Here is an 18,281-nt window from a genome sequence, read left to right on the forward strand (position 1 = left end):
GGCTGTCCCAGTTTAGTTGACTCATTAATCACCTAGCTGATTCAGTTGATTGAAAAAATCAGTCATCTTTGACCCAATATCAATCCAATCAAACCCAACCAACCCAATAGGTTAATGGGTTCATTTAAGTCAGATTTTATTATTTTTATTTTTCTTTGTTTTTTCCTTTCTTCTTCTGAATATTCAACCCTAAATCAAATATAAATTTCTTAATTAATAATTTTAATGCTATTGTGTTCTATTATTGTCAAAAACTTATAACTATTGTTTCTATAAGAAATATATAAGATTTTATGGATAAATTTTTTATTTACTCAAGAATTAAAGACTTTTATTTAAATATTACTGTCTTTTATATGAATATTTTTATATATTTAATTATATTATATTATTTTAACCGTGACCGGTTTGACCCTTGGTTAGAACACTAACCCTTAAATTACTACGTCGATTGATTTAATAATCAGTCTAATTTTCAGTAGCTTAGTATATATTGTTTAAAATGTATATATTCATTATCTTTTTATTAGCAGAACTCATATCAACTCAACGAATTTAAGAAAAACTTGCTTTGAACTAAAAATGCAAGATATGAGGGGGCTCTTGAGCGATGAGGGAGGAAAAGTATATGCCATGAACGACTTGAGGTTCCAACTGGGCTCAACTCGATTGGATATTTGGCAAGCCCTTGATTTTTGTCTCGAGTCAATATGGAAACAATTTTCACAGCTTTAAAGTGTACTTACAAATATAATAGGACATGCACGTTACTTAATAAATATATTAGGACATGCATGTTATACTTACCAATAAAATCCTTATAACAATAATAGAAAAATTCAATCACATGCTATTACAAAGTAACTAAAGCTAGAAGTTGCAACCAATAAGCTAGTTCAGTTAATAAAAATTTGACTCATAACTCACAAAGTTGTAAAGTTAAATTTCATCGCTGATGTGAGGACTTTGGTGGGCAATTTGTGAATACTTATGCAAGTGCTATTTAAGCCCAGGGCATGCATTGACCCTAGTAAGCTCCCACCTTTTCTTGAGGATCTTGGCAAATGATCTATAAATACTCTTCAAATTTGGGATATGCCTTGTCTGTGGTGAGCTTCGTACCCCTTCCGTTCCTTGTTTTCCTCCTTGTTTCATTCACTACTAAATTCCCTTTTACCGCAATCGGCGCCAACAGAAAAATAATGGAAGACATGAGAAGTTGAAGTTGAGAACCAAATAATGGACGCGCCATCATCTCCCACCAAACTGTTTCCCTCCTCACCTCCCTCTTTCATTCTCTTCCTCTTTCCCAGTCACTCTCAAGGTACGTATCTCCACTTCTTTCCTAACCAAATTTTGAACACTACTACAGATTTTAAAATATTTAATACATACATACATACATACATACATACATACATATATATATATATATATATCTAACAGTTATGAGAAAATCTGTTGAATAAGGGAATGCAGAAAATGAGCAAAAGAATATTTGACTGTTAGATTAAAAACCATCAAATATAAAATACATATATTTAACGATTACCATCAAAACCTATAATATTTAAATTATTTATTTTTCAAAAGCTTCATTTTGTAAGTTTGACAATTTTAGACTGAACCATCAAATATAGTGAAACAATATTTGACAATTATAGTGTAAAACTATCAAACTTATATAATTTTAAATTAGATCTCATTCTAGCTCGTTGCACTACTTCTGATAGCTGAATGAGATATACCCAAAATGAGTCTCGCTAAAATTTCTTCTGCATCCAATATCTCTACAATTTTGTCTCCTCTAGAGGCATTGATCTTTAGATATCTCATTGTTCCTCGTGCTGAGCTTGTTCGAGCACAAAATCATCTCCCGAATTAGAGCTTTCAAAAGTGATTGAGCTGCTGCTTTGTGAAGGATCAAAGGTTGGTTGCTTTCTCAAAGGTGTTCCATTATTTTAGCTTGGTGGAATCCGTTTGAGCACGTTGACTTTGTTTTGTTCTACATTGATCGAAGAAGTTCCCAAATGTGTTCAAGTTGTTGATTCTCGCTTTTTGTTCAAGGTTGAGGTTCGAATTAATGATTGTGGTAACTATGGTTTATGATTGATTCTTATACTAGATTACTTGCTTTGCATAGATCATTGTCTTCAATAGCTTAGTGCTCAATAGAAGCACATTCATATTATTTGCTCTTGGTTCCATGGATACACACAAGGTGCTCAATAGAATGTCTCTAAAAAATTGAAAATTACTTGAGCATGTGTTCCTGTTTGTTGCTGCCATTGTGGTGACCATAAAGTCATGAACTTAAATGATGTGGGAGGAGCTTAGATGATGCTTTACTTTTCTTTGTTTTGCCTTGCATTCACATTATAAATTCCATTATTTTTTTCCTCATGAAAAGTATGTCAAAAGCTTACCTTCACAAGAAAGGCTTTTAAGGGATCATGCTTTGTTTAATAATGAAAGGCTGGATTATTTTGTAGAGACCTTTTTTGGGTTTAATAGCAATAAGAGACTTAGAGATATAATATGCTTGGCACACAATTAAATCAACCCAAGAACAAACTGATACATGAGAACTTTGAGCCCATTCAGACGTGCTGTCTACTTATCAATGCCTCTTAAGCCCATTTCTATTTCATTTTTAATAATTTTTATGTGGACCCTTTCATTTGATATGATGAATATTTAGATTCAAACACATTTTCCAAGCCTAAATATGATGGAAAAATGCATGCTTATGCACATGACACTACTTGTTTAGTGGTTGTTTGTCTTAACCATCAAACAAAAGAATAAAAATAGTTGACATTTATTTCTCTAGTTGACATTATAGAAATTGAGTTGTTACTGTTAAATTAAGTTTGATTAAACTATACAAGGATTGAATTTAATATAAAGAGAGGGTAAAATGCCCAAGCAACTTTTAATTATAAGTTGTTATGCTACTGAAATTTTGTTAGATAGTAACAAAATTTGTGGCTTTATTACTTATGTTTCATATGTTTGAAATTATGTTTTTGTGAACTTGGTTGTTATCCTAATTAAGTAGGATTGAATTAGAATATAGTAATAAAACTTCATGATTTTAGTACTTATTAGTAGTCAAATTTTTACTGAAACTAAGTTCTTGAATTTAGTTTAAGTATTTATAGTCAATAAAGTTTAAAGAAGAATTATATATAAAAGCATGTGACTCATGATTGAAGTTTGATGAAGACCCAATATTAGTAAGTCACTAATCATATTTTTTTTTCTCAAAATGATTCTTTCTAAATTTGGAAGATGGACAAGGAATGGATACCTTCCAATCGATTAATGAAGGAATACTTAAATAGGGTGAAAGAGTTTATTAAGTTTACACTTGAGTACACAAACAATCATACTAGTATTGTGTGTTCTTGTGTAAAATATTGTCTGATGAAATGGATTTATGTGTCTGAATTGAAAGATCATTTAATGTGTTATGAAATTGATCAGAGTTATAAATGTTGGTGCAAGCATGAAGAGGTAAAGGATGCAAGTTGGGGGTGTGGCAAGAGCCGCATGTGATATGATTTTGATACAAGTACATATAAGGTTGATGAGGAAGACTACCTTGAAGAGATGACCAAGCAACAATTGAATAGGAACTAAAGGATTGTCCTAAAATACTTGAAAGGTTAAAAAGTAATGCAAAAAAGCCTTTGTATAGTGGTTATACTGATCTCACATTGTTGTTAGGAGTGTTGAGTTTGTACAACTTGAAAGCGAGCAGTGGATGGAGTGATAAGAGCTTTAGGGAATTGCTTACACTTCTTAAAGTGGACCTACCTAAAGTGAACAAGCTTCTTATTAACACATATCAAGCAAAATAAATGTTATGTGCTATTGGCATGAGATATGAGAAAATTCATGCTTGCCCAAATGATTGCATATTGCTTAGAAATGAATATGAATCATTAATTGAGTATCCCAAATGTAAAGCATCATGCTTCAAAGATAGCAAGAAGAGTCGGGAGAAGGCATCATGGTATTTTCTTGTTGTGCATAGATTTAGAAAATTATATATTAGCAAAGAAGATACAAAAAATTTAACGTGGCATACACATGAAAGGATTAAAGATGGAAAGTTACAACATCTTATTGACTCTCTTCAATAGGGAAGGATTAATCATGAATACTATGAAATCTCCTAATCTAAACACGATTAAAATCATAATTTAAGATAATCAAGAGATTAACCCATAAAGAGATAATCAAGTTTGAAATTCACAATAACGGGATCCCAAGCTTTCATCATTTAAAATAAGACAAAATCTAGTCATTAAACCTGTAGTCAAAGTAAAATCATGTTACGGAAGAATGTGATACCTCAAAAGAGTGAAAAGAGTTGAAAACAATTGAAAAATTTCAAGTTGTTAAAAACAGAGCAGTGCACTGTAGCTCATGCACCATGCACCGTGGCTTGTCACTCTTTGTGCCATGCGTTATGACGCAAGCGCCATACACCATACCGTGTCACACATTTGATAGCAAGCTATGCTATCATTTTGATAGCAAACTTGGGCAATTTTCTATGTGCCTCATTTCTTCGTCCGACATTTGAATGAGATGATTTAGGTGTCTAAGAAAAGATCTTTTCATTAGCTACCTAATGGCAGAGTTGTCCCTTCCAAATCAACTCATACTAAGAAGTTAAGCACCCAAATATATTTTTGCAACTTTTCACAACTTTTTCAATAAAAAAGGTGTCCAAAACCACATAAATGTCCAAAAAATATTCTTAATACCTAGATCATGTTCAATAGTATAACACACCACATGCATATATATACCACTATATCATATTTTTACCCCTCAGCCCCTTTTTACCTAAAAAAGAGGGAGGTTTTAGCATTGTGTTTTATCAAAATAATCTATATCCTGTTCAAAATAACTTTATTACACTTATACTAGTATTTTGGCTCTATCAACATTTGCAACTTATCATCAACAATATCTCAAGGTCTAAAATACACTCCATATATCATAAATAACTATATAGTGCAATTGTAAACAAAATTCATCAATATTTAGTGTATTACACAAAATAAATAAGTCATAGAGGCATTACACTAGGAATATTCAAATTCCTAAGCCTCCAGAGCTCTTTTCCTTTTTGCACCAAAGCTAGAGCCTATAAAATGTTAAAGAAAAGAGGTGAGTCTAACCACTCAATAATCAAAGTAAGCTTATTCTATACAGTTACATATTAACTAAACAAATACATGAGAATGACGTTGATTTTCTCAAAATACATACTAACACTTGTAACAAAAATTATTATTTTTCAATTAACTTGTTCTCATCTTAAACACATGGTATATTGTCACAAGATACACAGACATGTGACAATGACCCAATTCATTAACAAGACTTGCCACAAACTTAAAAAATCATGTGACACGTCATATAATTACATATGCATGATCAAACCATGCTTATATCCTCTTTATTTCCTCCAACTATAACCATAGGCTATAACATCAAATAGGCCTTTGTTCATATGACTGGATTATCCAAACTCACCAATTGTAAGGAATGACCCAGTCAAAGATTCACTACTACAAAATAAGCTTACAGGAGCGCTTTTTTTTAACCTTAGGGAGCACTTTTGAAGCGCTCCCGTATCAAGCGCTCCGAAATTTACAGGAGCGCTTTTTTTAAGCGCTCCTGTATGTAAGCGATACAGGAGCGCTTTTAGAAAAGCGCTCCCGTAATAGCGCGTCATGTATGGGAGCGCTTTATGTAAGAGCTGATGCATACCGGAGCGCTCTCTATAGGAGCGCTCCCGTATGTAACCTTACCAGAGCGCTCTTTACAAGAGCGCTCCTGTATTGAACTTACCGGAGCGCTCTTTAAAAGAGCGCTCCCGTAAGTTTCTTTACAGGAGCGCTCTTCAAATGAGCGCTCCCGTATATTATATTTATTTTTTTTAAATTAAATTTTTTAAATTTCTCCTTTTAAATATCTTTAATAATGGCAAATATAATATCAAAAACTAATTTAAAAATAATATCAACATAAAAATTTTATATACAAGAAAAAAATTTGAAACTGATACAACAATTTCAATTTTCCAACTAACCTAGTTTAATTTCTAACAAGCCTAACAAATGAAACTATTGTTATTTTTTTAATATTGAAATCTAACTTCCTATCACAAACAGCCAATAATATATTCTGACCATTCTTCAACTAAATCTTCTATTTGCTCCATAGTAAAATGCGAATATCTTGCTCCAACAAAATACTACACAAGATATGAAAGCAATATATAAGTAATTAATATTATATTAACTTAATTTCAAAGCTTTTGACTTACATTTTCAGGAATGATCAACTCTTGTTGTGTGATTACTTCTCTCATAAACTTCATAACATAGTATCCACACTCCCAACCTTGTAATTGTGTAGGTACCTATAAAACAATAAAAGATGTCATTTATATGGTAGAAATAAATTCTAACTTAATTTAAAATACTTCAGTGATGAAGTTATATATATGATACAAGTATTTGCTGTCGAAAATCCGGCAGAGTCTCCCCTATAACTTGGAAGTTCCAGAATTTTTCAAAAATTCTACATCAATCCAGAACAACATATTCAGAATAACAAACATAAAATATCAATCAAACAATCATTTAGATATGTACCAACTTGTTTTATTAAGAAAATAATACAAACCTTTATTCTTTTCCAAGAATAAAACTCAACAGGATCAGGTCTTTCGGTGTTTGGAGGGAGACCTTCACCTCCTCGATAACGTGCTACAGCCCTATTATATAATGATTAAGCATACCAAGTAAAAATTAATTATTATAATAAACATATATAAAGAATATAGAACTAAAAACTTACTGATTAAATAATATCCTCATAGATTTGTAGTTCTTAAAGTCACTATCTCTTAATGAATCAAGATAATAAATCACAGGGACGAATGGATTGATACAAACAAGCACCCAATGTTGCCTGAAAAAATAAAATAGTTCATTAACTAAAATATCAACTAAAGTTAAAAATAAACAATAATAACAATTTACCCTGGATTGTGAGGAGCTAAAAATAACATGTTTCTTTTGCCTTTGACTTTGAATGCATCAGTAATCTTTTGAGAATGGTACTCAACACTGTAGGTACTAGTGTTGTGCGGGCTAATAAATGAAAATTTTGTTATCAATGAGCCCGGCACCACAAAAGTATGATATAAGTACCTAAAATGAAAAAAAATAGAATCATTCACAACTAAAATTAAATAAATACCACAATAAGTAATAAAATTGAGAAAGTACCTGATGTATAAACTAATTTGTGTTGTTTGTAGCCAATCCTTGGTCAGAATCTCGTTAATATTTTCAGCTGCTAATTTTTCGCTAATTATTTCACCATAAATCTCCTTTTCAAATTCTACTTCACGAATCTCATTTTTCAATGTTGTCCGCATAATCATTTCAAGTGCATTTTGATGAGGATATTTCAACTGAGTAGATTCTGTGCTGGTCTTCCTTGCCTTAGTCACAGAGGTAGATCCTTTCGATGGCTTTTCTTTCGCTTTGATTGGCTTTTTACAACTTCTTTAAATTTTGAGGACTACAAGATGTAAAATGGATTGGTAAGGCCGTAAGAAAACATGAATGATTTTAAAGAACCATCAATTATTATACCTGTAACTTAATGAGCTTTGAAGGCCAAGCCACATAAGTTCCAACGGCATCAAAAATCGTGAATATATCCTCATCTTCTATTTGCACTGGCAACTCAGCATCATTTTCTATTGGAATAGTTATAGTCACCTTTAAGTGATCAGCAGCAATGGTCTGGAGTGTATAGTAACACTATTATCATTATACACAGATCCGATTGCCACAACACGACAATGTGGTGATTCTAACCATAATTGACATTGAGACTCGCCCTAAAAATTAAAAATTAATATCTTAAAAAAATGTGAAACATAATTTGTGAATAAAGAGAAGATAATAGAAAGAAAAATTATAACCTTAGGAAAGTCTTCTTTAGTATGGAAGGAGCAACTATCTTTATCACTGGGGCTACCTTGTGGCATATTTATAACTCCAATCATTTGCTCAAATCTCTTTTCCATTTGAGCTTGAAATTTTTTTTCCATTCTCGCCTCCATTTCTGCCATCCTTGCATTAAAATCATCTTCAGTAAAAATTTTAGACCGACGTCCAAAGTAGGTGCCCTGAGAAATGCCAAATCCAACTCCTCTAACACGACCAGAGACCTCTGGAGCTCCCAATGCCCTACCAAGGACATCCACATGCTCCCCCACATCATCTTGTGATATTGATTGTGATAATGCTTCCTGTTGAACAAATTGTAAACTAATTATTAAGTAAATAATGTAAATAAAGTAATACACTAAAATATTAATACTCACACAATCCTCCCAGACTTTTCGAGTGCGTTCATCAGGTAATTTGCCTTCTTTATCTTCTCGAGCAGTCTTCCAAACAAGAGCTCGAGAAATTGGAGCATTAGGTCCAACTTCTTCCCTCTATTTAAAGAAGATATTAGAATAATTAAAAAACATTTCCTTATATATATATATATATATATAAGTAATATCAACAGACGATATTAATTGAAACTCACCAAACTATGTTCAATATCTGGATAGCTCTTTCTTCCTGCTCTATATTGAAAAGGAGTACTTGCGGCTCTAGAGCGATTGACCTGGCTGATCTGTTGAAATTCAGGCTGTTGGCGCATTTTAATAAATTCATCCCAATGCTCTTGCTGGATCTCTGGATACATTTTAGGAGGATGAGGATTGAATTCTTCATTTGCATCTTTTAGATGATATGTTGTGAGGGTAGCTCGAAACTTTCTATGAGCATATGCTGCTTTTCTCATGATATAATGCCTATGACTCTCATCCAGGTCAAAAGATATACACAAATCTTCCCATATATTATTTTTTGCTTCTTCAAGCTGTGGGTCATTTTTCTTTCTCCAGTCTGCAATGCAACAGGAACATAATGACGAGCTAAGACCCCTATGTAACTGGCCAACTGAGGAGACTTAACTAATTGGCCCCTATCATTCCAATTTACTGGTAATTTACGACCAGCTGCTCGAGCCCGTATTACTGCTTTCATAACAGTTTTACCCCGTTTAACCTCCTTGAATGCTTCTTCTTCAGTGGGTGGAGCATCACCACTGTTCTCAGGTGGGGTAGCCATATATCTGAAAGGAAAAATGTAAATTTTTAACAACAAAAAAAAATTTAACTAAAAATAAATTTTTAACAATTAAAAGAAAATTTAAATAAAGAACTTACAAGTGTTAAAATTTATTTTTTCTTTTTTTTTGTTTTTTCTTTTGTGTGTTCTACATATCCCTCATCAATCCAAATCCCTTCCGCGTGATCTTCTCTAATATAGAAGGCATTATCCCCAGTTGAAACATCAAATGTCCGTGATGTTCCCATGAAAGGGTCATCCTCAACATTGAAATCTTCATCCTCCTCATTACCCACTATTTTATTTGTTAAAAGAACAATCGACCAATTTTTATGCGCTGGATCTGACACATAAAACACTTGTCGAGCTTGTGATGCCAAAATGAATGGTTCATCTTTATGAGCCACCTTATTAAGATCTACTTGAATAAAACCTAACTCGTCAATTCGAAAGCCGTTTTTATTGTCAACCCACGTGCAACAAAAGACAGGTTCACGAAACTTGATATAATCCAATTCCCAAATGTGCTCTATAATCCCAAAATATGACATCATTGCATAGATTGGATTCTTGTCTTTAAAACTAGAGACATGCATTGATTGAGCTTTAAGCGTTACACCACTATTCTGCATAGTGCTCCGAGCATCTTGACTTTTTGTATAAAATGTAAAGTCATTAATTACATAACCTGTATAAGAAAATACTTCAAATCCAGGACCCCTAGCCAAAAACCTCAACCTTTCTGATGGGTGAGACTCCTCAGAGATGCGAGATCTAAACCAATATATAAAGTGCCGGTTGTGATATGTTGCTAGCCATGTTTCATTTTTACCTTTATTCTGACTCTTAACTATTGCCTTGTGTTCGTTGATATATGGTTGAACTTCCTCAGTGTTGTGTAAAACATACAAGTGAACTTGCTCCCATTGTGTCTTGTCTATGCTAATGAGTTTCTTCCCAATGATTCCACCCTGTTCACCTGTGGTGTCTTTTGTGTACTTTGGCAACCCAATGGCATCCACATTAGAGAGATATCCAGTACATAATTCAACTGCTTCTTCCATGATGTACCTCTCAACAATACACCCCTCAGGCCGACTTCGATTTTTTACATATCCTTTTAATACTTTCAAGTAACGCTCTACTGGGTACATCCATCTCAAATAAGCGGGGCCACACAACTTTATCTCTCTAACTAAGTGAAATGATAAATGAACCATGATGTCGAAGAACGAAGGCGGAAAATACATTTCCAGCTCGCTTAAAATCTTAGCTATTTCATGTTCTAGCTTTGGCAATTTTTCTGGGTCAATCACCTTGCTACAAATTGCCTTAAAGAAGAAACAAAATCTAGTAATCGTGGCTCGCACCTTCTTCGGCAAAATGGATCGTATACCAACCGGCAATAAATTTTCCATGATGACATGACAATCATGAGTCTTGAGACCTACTAGTTTGAGGTCTTTCATGGATACGAGGCTACTTACATTTGAAGAATATCCTTCTGGCACTTTAACTTCATGCAAGAATTCACAGAAAGCTAATTTTTCTTTTCTAGACAAGGTGTGAGCTGCTGGAGGTAAAAAAGTGTGTTTTTCCTTCCTCTCTGGTGCCAACTCTTCTCTTAACCCCATGCTAATCAAATCCATCCTTGCATTAATTCCATCTTTACTCTTTCCTGAAATGTGGAGTAATGTGCCAACAAGACTATCGCAGACATTCTTTTCGATGTGCATTGCATCCAGGAAATGCCTAACATCTAGGGTCTTCCAGTATGGTAGCTCAAAGAATATGGACTTCTTTTTCCAACCATTCTTAACAATCTTACTTGCAAATGGTTTTCCAAATTCAATATTTAAATCTTTGACCTTTTCAAAAAGCTGCTCACCAGTTAATGGCATGGGAACTCTACCCTTCTCCGGGTGGCCATTAAAGGCCTTCTTTAGTCGTCGGTAATGATGTGTTTGCGGCAAAAATCGTCGATGACCAATAAAGACATTCTTCCTACAATGTTCCAACCGCACTGAACATGTGTGCTCCTCACATACTGGACATGCATCTCGTCCTTTGATACTGTATCCTGATAAATTGCCATAGGCAGGAAAGTCATTTATGGTGCCAAACAACATTGCTCGCAGGATGAAATGTTCTTCTCTATACCCATCATAAACTTCCACACCTGTCTCCCATAAAATCTTCAGATCTTCAATCAGAGGAGCTAAGTACACATCTATATCATTTCCTGGTTGTCGAGGCCCAGAAATCAACAATGACAGCATCATAAATTTGCGCTTCATGCACAATGCTGGAGCGAGATTGTAGATCATCAAAATAACCGGCCATGTACTATGAGTACTACTTTGCATGCCATGTGGGTTCATTCCGTCAGTGGCTAGTGCAAGGCGTAAGTTTCTATCTTCAACCCCAAACTCAGGGTATATAAGATCAAACTTTTTCCATTGAGGAGAATCTGCAGGGTGCCGTAGCTTGCCATCCTTAATTCTCTCATTAGCATGCCATGTTAAGTGTTTAGCATCTTCTGCAATGCTATATAGGCGTCTAAATCTTGGTATGATTGGAAAATACCACAATGCCTTCGCTGGGCTACATCCATTTCTTTTGTACCGTGATGCATCACATTTTGGACACTTATCTAAGGTTGAATACTCTTTCTGAAAGAGGACACAATCATTTGGACATGCATGTATCTTCTCATAGCTCATCCCAATAGAACAGAGCACTTTTTTAGCTTCGTAAGTATTAGGTGGAAGCTCGTTGTACTCAGGTAACATTTCATATAAGAGTTCAAGCAAATCCGTGAAACTCTTATCGCTCCATCCATTCGCTGCTTTTAGGTTGTATAGTTTCAAAATAACTGATAGTTTTGTGAATTTTTTACAACCGGGGTATAATGGTTTATCAGCATCACTCTTCAATCTCTCAAACATCTCAGGACAGTCTCTAAGATCCTCTTCAATCACATCAATCATTTCATCAAGACGGTCAACATCATATATCCCAATATCACGATCAAATGTTGAGTAGCTCGCACTATCCCTCCAATCACTTGCATTATTCCTTCTCTCCCCATGCATGGTCCAACAAGTATAAGTTGGATCAATCCCATTACATATTAAATGATCTTTCAATTCTATTGGCTTTACTCTTTTTCCATAGCAACATTTCAAACAAGGACATATGACTCCACGGGGGTCTTGATCACGACAAAATGCAAATTCAATGAATTCATCTACACCATCCCAATATTCTCTAGATAGTCGATTAGCCGACATCCACTTACGATCCATGTCACTAATATGATTACCAAAATTCAATAAACAAAAGACTTAAATTTCTATAAAAAAAATTCAACAGTATCTTCCTTAAAAGAATAATCTCTCAAATGATCAAACAATCAAATTTCACAACACAATATATCTAAACTAAATAAATCAATTCATCCAAATAAAAATTTAGTACCATAATGTATCTAAATTCTGTCAATCAAGTGTAATTTAATTAATAACAATAATCTCTCATAAAAGTATATATCATAAATAAAATAAAAATGTTCAAGTAGTTTCCTCAAATTTAATCTAAATTATCAACTACAAATACTCCATAATTTTAATATAAATAACTTCAATTCATATATTTTCTATAATATTTATTATTAAAAAAATATTTAAAATTTATTCTCAAATATATATAAATTAATTATTAAAAAAATACCTTCAAAGTGTAGTCTTCACTGCAGAAGCGACGTCGATTCCTCTGCTGTACAGCAGCGACGCACAGCGGCAACGGAGGTCTTCACGGCGTCCCTTCCTCCGGTGTACAGTAGCAGCACAGATCTGCAACAGCAATACAGATCTGAAACAGAGATGCAAATCTGGAACAGCAAACAGCAGACAGCAAACAGCAAACAGCAGAATAGATGGATGGTGATCTGCAACAGCAATACAGATCTGGAACAGAGATGCAGATCTGGAACAGCAGAACAGATGGAGGTGTAGCAACAGCGACGCAGAGACCAGGCAGCGACGGCGCGACGGCGGTGACGCAGAGACCAGACAGCGACGCGACGCAGAGATCGGACAGCGACGGCGACGGTGATGCGGAGACGGATGGCGACGGCGACGCAGGGGAGGACAGTGACGGCGGCGGCGACGGCGATGCAGGGGAGGACGGTGACAGCGACGACAATGCGGCACAGAAACAAAGAGAGAGGCGTGACACAGAGAAGGAATGAGAGGCAATAAAAGAGAGAGAGGTATAAAAGAAACTAAATGGAGAAAAGAAAACTGACGGATGTATATAAGAGTGGGAAGACTCTTCCGGAGCGCTCTTCGTAGAGCGCTCCGGAAGAGTGATTCTTCCGGAGCGCTCTTAGTCGAGCGCTTGTTCCGGAGCGCTCTTCGTCAAGCGCTTCGGAAGATGCTTCGTAGGAAGGTTTTCTTGCTGTCTTCCGGAGCGCTTAAGTATGAGCGCTCCCGAAGGTATTTTTAAATTTTTTATCATATTTTATATATATTAATTAGGTGCGTTATCTTATTGTGAAGCCTGACATACAAGAGCGCTTATTTAGAAAAGCGCTCCGGTAAATTCTGCATTCACATTTTGGGGCGCTTTTTAAATAAGCGCTCCTAAATACCCGCTCCTAAAGATATATTCTGTAGTAGTGATTACAGGACTTACTTTCAGACCACAGCTTCCCCCACTCTAAAATCTCTAGAGTATCATATATCCTAAGCTCTCATTCTCGATAAACTGATGGAGATAATTAGGTTCTAGTCCCTTGATAAACTATAGGACATTTCCTCAACAAATTATAGGACAAGGCTATATCCTCGTGCACTAGAAGGTAGCTGAAATTACCATATGAATTTTAACTACTCCTTGCCCCAAGCGAACCCTCACTAACTGATCATACAATGTATAATGCTCACTAAATTCACCATTCGTTATTTTAATATCAACATGCTAGGCTTACAATAATATACTACCTAAGTGAGCATCAATCATTATTCTCACATTTGCCACATATATCTATCATTTTCAATCTCAACACAATTATCTTTATTATACCCATCATTAACTACTCATTTTAATATCACATTGTTAATTTGAAAAAAATCATGTTTGCGTCTTTAGTTCAAATGGAAGAAAAATAGAATCTCATGATTTCATAGCATGCTACACATTCACAATCACTAATATGCATACATTTAATCACATTTCATTTTACAACATAATTAATAAGCAATTATCTAAAATAGGGTTTCCTCAATTTTTCTAAACCTTTGAGAAGTTAAAGGTTTATCTCTCAATAATTAGCTTCCAAACTTGATTTTCAAGCCACATATGATGCCCAAATGTTTAATTCTTGGGTTTACTCATTGAGTATAATATTAATTAAATTAGTTATATTTTAAATCTCAACTATTTAAAAATAGATTCAATAATAATTGAGATGAGAAGTTGAGAGAAAATGGAGAGAGGTGAGAAAATAGAGAGAAGCCAAATCCATTGATCTGTACCAGTGAAATATTTCGTGCGCATCACATGTATGTCACCTCTTCCTACCATGCAGTTCATGGATGTGGGTTATAGGGCCAGGATTGTGAACAAGAATGTAAGGAGAAGCATCAAGCGAATGCTCTCGCCGTCTGACCAAGGATCCAACTCGGACACAAAATCGTCACAAAAGCGAGCTATCTTTCACGGTATCTCGGGTATCGCTTCTCCCGGGAAAATTCTGGCTGTCCTTGGCTTGTCCGACAGTGGAAGATCAACGCCTCTAAATGCCATCTCTGGCAGACTCCAAGGAGCCGACCTCACTGGCACTATTCTCTCAAACAATGCCAAACTCGCCAAAACCGTTCTCCGCCGAACCAGCTCCGTCTGCGAGACCTTCGTCTTCTGCTCCCTTCTTCACCTCCCAACGAGTCTCTCAAAGAAGGAGAAGATGTCGGTGGTTGATTCGGTGATCTCCAAGTTAGGTCTGGGGAAATACGAGAACACCGCATAGGCAACAGTTTCGTCCGCGGAGTCTCTGGGGGCGAGCAGAAGCGCGTCAGCATCGTGCACGAGATGCTGATGAACTCTAGCATGTTAATCCTGGATGAACCGACTTCGAGTCTGGACTCAACGGCAGCGCAGCTGGTGGTGACCACTCTAAAGTCGCTGGCGCAGAAGGGGAAGACGGTGGTGCTCGATACGGTGCTGCTGTTGTAGGATGGGCAGTGCTTGTACTTCAGGAAAGGCAACGATGCCGTGGGCTACTTTGAGGGCAGGGGCTTCTAATTTGCCTTTCTATATAATGCCTCAAGTTTTTAATTTTTTTGTTTTTTTTTTTTTTTGAATTATTGAATTCTATCTAAAATAGACATTTGAATATCTTGAAGTCTTAAAATGATAAATATATATATTTTTTATAATTTTTTAAAGAAAAATATTAGAATTATATGCTTTTATTTTCAAAAAATCATAAAAAATATAAATATTCATCATTTTAAGATTTTAAAATATTTAAATGTCTCTTATTATAAGTAGAATCTAACGATCTAAAGAAAAATAAAAAATAAAATTGAGAACTTGAAACATTACAATAAGTATTAAAGAAGGATACATTACAGGCCCCAACCCTACTTTAAGTCAATCAAATTGACGCCGTCTTTCCCAGTGAAGGCCACCAATTTCTGCTTGATCTCTCTTGTGGTATGTCATTCATCTTCCTTTTTTGGTTTCTTCTTATTTTTCATATACAGGTTTGTTGTTATTGGGAATAACGGCAACTAATCGTAAGATATAGCTGAAACATATCGTGATTGCAGAAGTGCGTTTCACCTTCGTGAGAACTGTTGAGAGCATCCAAATCCATTATTATTGGAATGTGCATTGAGTGTTGAGGTTGTGCAGTTTAAACAGTTAAGAAAACTAATCATTAAGTATAGAAACGCATCAATGTTTGTCTGGAATATTATTGTGGTCTATCTAAGCCCCTGCCTACCGAAAGAATTAAGCGTATCAAAAATTGAGGTATGTGTGTATTCAACTCTTGAAACTTAATAACAAGGTTTCAATCGAGCTGAAGTCGTCAGTAGCACCACAATCACTGGAAGATCTCACTCTGCTCTACAAAGCTACTTTTAAAATACTATTTTAGTTTGAATTGTTAGATAAGATTTATTGATAGTTACGGCTATAATCATAACTGGATTCTTCATAACCGTTTTCACGGTGAATTCATGTCAATTTGAAGTATGCCAATAAATTTCTAGGCGCACATATGAATTAATCTTAATATTGAATGTTATGCAGATGTTTGCCAAGTCAATGGTGCAAGTGAAAGAGATAGGCCAAACATAAAACAGCAACTTGTTCATTCATACCACACCACACTGGCTCCCAAGGTCGAAGCTGCTTGCAAGGACAGTTCAGCAAGAAACAATCATCACTTGATGATGATGATGATTAAAACCAGCTGCTCTTCCCAAGAACTTGGATATCGTCGAAGTAATAGTGGTGACAATGTCTATAAGACAATAACTAGCTCAATCAATTCACCATTCTCCTCCAAAGAAGCCTCAAAGAAAGAAGGCATAAATCCTTCAACACTCTTGAGCCTCCGAAGTCCTCGACTTTGCATTATTGGCCGACTCCCTCTGGTGGTACTCTCACGCACTATGCCAACATCCAAGACAGGCTTGGCCTTCTCTTCTTCATCTCTATCTTCTGGGGCGTCTTCCCGGCTTCAAGTCTGCCATCGTCTTCCCTCAAGAGCTCCCCATCGTCACCAGAGAGGGAGCTTCTGGTATGTACACATTGTCTTCCTATTTCACATGTCGAATTGGATGAGACCTGCCCGTGGAGCTCATTTTTCCCACAGTTTTCCTCACTATGACTTACTGGATGTGCAGATAAAAGCCAGATTTGTTGGCTTTCTTCTTGACATTGCTGGTAGCCCCTAGGGCACGTCCTTGTGCGTCAAGGACTCGGGCTTGCTTTAGGTGCCGCGATAATGGATGCAAAGTAGGCTTCCACAGTAGCAACAGTGACAATGCTAGCTTTTGTGATAACAGGAGGGTACTATGTGCACAAGGCGCCGTTCTGTATGGGTTGGGTTAAGTATATATCCACAATCTTTCACTGTTATAGGCTTCTGATAAGTGTGCAGTATGGGGATGGCAACAGAATCTCACATCTTCTGGATTGCTCTGATCCTCATCATCACGCTCATGGTGGTGTTGGTGCAATAGGAAAAGTGCCTGTGCTAGTGCTAGCTCCAAGTTTGTTGTGGAAGATGTGGCGGGACAAATCAGCCCTTTGGCAAGCACTGGGGCTATATTCCTTGTGCTCGTGGGTTATACATTATTAGCTTACCTTGCATTGAAGCGCATCTAGGGTTGAAAGTAGATTTAGATGCATGGCATGCCTGTGTGTGTGTGTGTGTGTGTGTGTGTATTTTACATGCTGCTACATTTGGAAGGTTCTGTACTGTTAAAGAAACCCTTGAATGCTAGCATTTGAGTGACATTATTGAGATACATATGTGTGAGTATCCTGAAACGGATCGATTTTTGGGGTCATATACCTATATAGTGAAGCAACCACAGGCTTTAGTGGATTTGGATCCTCTCCTATCTCTCCTTCGCCGGTATTACTCGTCTTTATTTTGAGCCCTTTGATCAATCCGATGTCACGGCTGATCTGATCTTCCTTAAATAATGGTTTATATATATAGTATGCTGGATTGACAAGTTGATTCCAATCAGTCTGATATATGAGGAAAAATTTTCTGCTGTATAGTTGGAGGATTGGGAAGTGATCGATTTGAAATGAAGAGAATCATTAATTATACATTTGAGCTTCAAATTTCAAATGGATCTCTTTCAGATTCAATATTGAGGGGAGATCGATAAGCTGCAAACATTTTCTTCCTCAAAGAATATAATTAATTATATCATTTACTCCGTTAATTTATGGATTATCTAATTTATAACACTTTTGTTTTCCTGCAGGCAAAATTTAATGGGG

At 35.7% G+C, this 18,281-nt stretch overlaps 2 protein-coding genes and 1 pseudogene across 4 annotated transcripts; 1 reads left to right on the forward strand and 2 right to left on the reverse strand.

Moving 5' to 3' along the window:
* Window positions 1-6,129: 6,129 nt before the first annotated feature.
* Window positions 6,130-7,571, reverse strand: LOC129292225 (uncharacterized). The gene is made up of 6 exons (XM_054929787.1): window positions 7,326-7,571; window positions 7,077-7,247; window positions 6,892-7,005; window positions 6,718-6,808; window positions 6,356-6,612; window positions 6,130-6,283 (listed from the first exon to the last, which is right to left on the reverse strand). Exons 1-5 carry the CDS (start codon window positions 7,481-7,483, stop codon window positions 6,604-6,606), a joined length of 543 nt encoding a protein of 180 aa, XP_054785762.1. The 5' UTR covers window positions 7,484-7,571; the 3' UTR covers window positions 6,130-6,283; window positions 6,356-6,603.
* Window positions 7,572-7,747: 176 nt separating this feature from the next.
* Window positions 7,748-9,001, reverse strand: LOC129292590 (uncharacterized). Of its 3 annotated transcripts, none has more exons than XM_054930165.1 (3): window positions 8,653-9,001; window positions 8,033-8,554; window positions 7,748-7,804 (listed from the first exon to the last, which is right to left on the reverse strand). In XM_054930165.1, the coding sequence occupies exons 1-3, from the start codon at window positions 8,911-8,913 to the stop codon at window positions 7,775-7,777; spliced, it is 813 nt and encodes a 270-aa protein (XP_054786140.1). In that variant the 5' UTR covers window positions 8,914-9,001; the 3' UTR covers window positions 7,748-7,774. The 3 variants fall into 3 exon arrangements, with proteins under 3 accessions (XP_054786140.1, XP_054786142.1, XP_054786139.1); XM_054930167.1 differs by lacking the exon at window positions 7,748-7,804 and having other exon boundaries at window positions 7,949-8,362; window positions 8,438-8,554; XM_054930164.1 differs by lacking the exon at window positions 7,748-7,804 and having other exon boundaries at window positions 7,949-8,554.
* Window positions 9,002-14,838: 5,837 nt separating this feature from the next.
* Window positions 14,839-17,648, forward strand: LOC129292694 (ABC transporter G family member 25-like; annotated as a pseudogene).
* Window positions 17,649-18,281: the final 633 nt, after the last annotated feature.

This window comes from Prosopis cineraria, unplaced genomic scaffold (genome assembly GCF_029017545.1).
Source record: "Prosopis cineraria cultivar Desert tree isolate PC_DT_omini unplaced genomic scaffold, ASM2901754v1 PC14, whole genome shotgun sequence".
Lineage (NCBI taxonomy): Eukaryota > Viridiplantae > Streptophyta > Magnoliopsida > Fabales > Fabaceae > Prosopis > Prosopis cineraria.

Excerpts from the sequence above, each read along its gene's own strand:
- LOC129292225 (XM_054929787.1), bottom strand. The coding sequence starts at position 7,483 with ATGATTATGCGGACAACATTGAAAAATGAGATTCGTGAAGTAGAATTT. Across the intron at positions 7,006-7,076 it reads TTAGCTCCTCACAATCCAGG|GCAACATTGGGTGCTTGTTT; the intron begins GTAAATTGTTAT and ends TTATTTTTTCAG. Across the intron at positions 6,809-6,891 it reads ATGAGGATATTATTTAATCA|GGCTGTAGCACGTTATCGAG; the intron begins GTAAGTTTTTAG and ends ATTATATAATAG.
- LOC129292590 (XM_054930164.1), bottom strand. The coding sequence starts at position 8,913 with ATGAGAAAAGCAGCATATGCTCATAGAAAGTTTCGAGCTACCCTCACA. Across the intron at positions 8,555-8,652 it reads CAGATATTGAACATAGTTTG|AGGGAAGAAGTTGGACCTAA; the intron begins GTGAGTTTCAAT and ends TTCTTTAAATAG.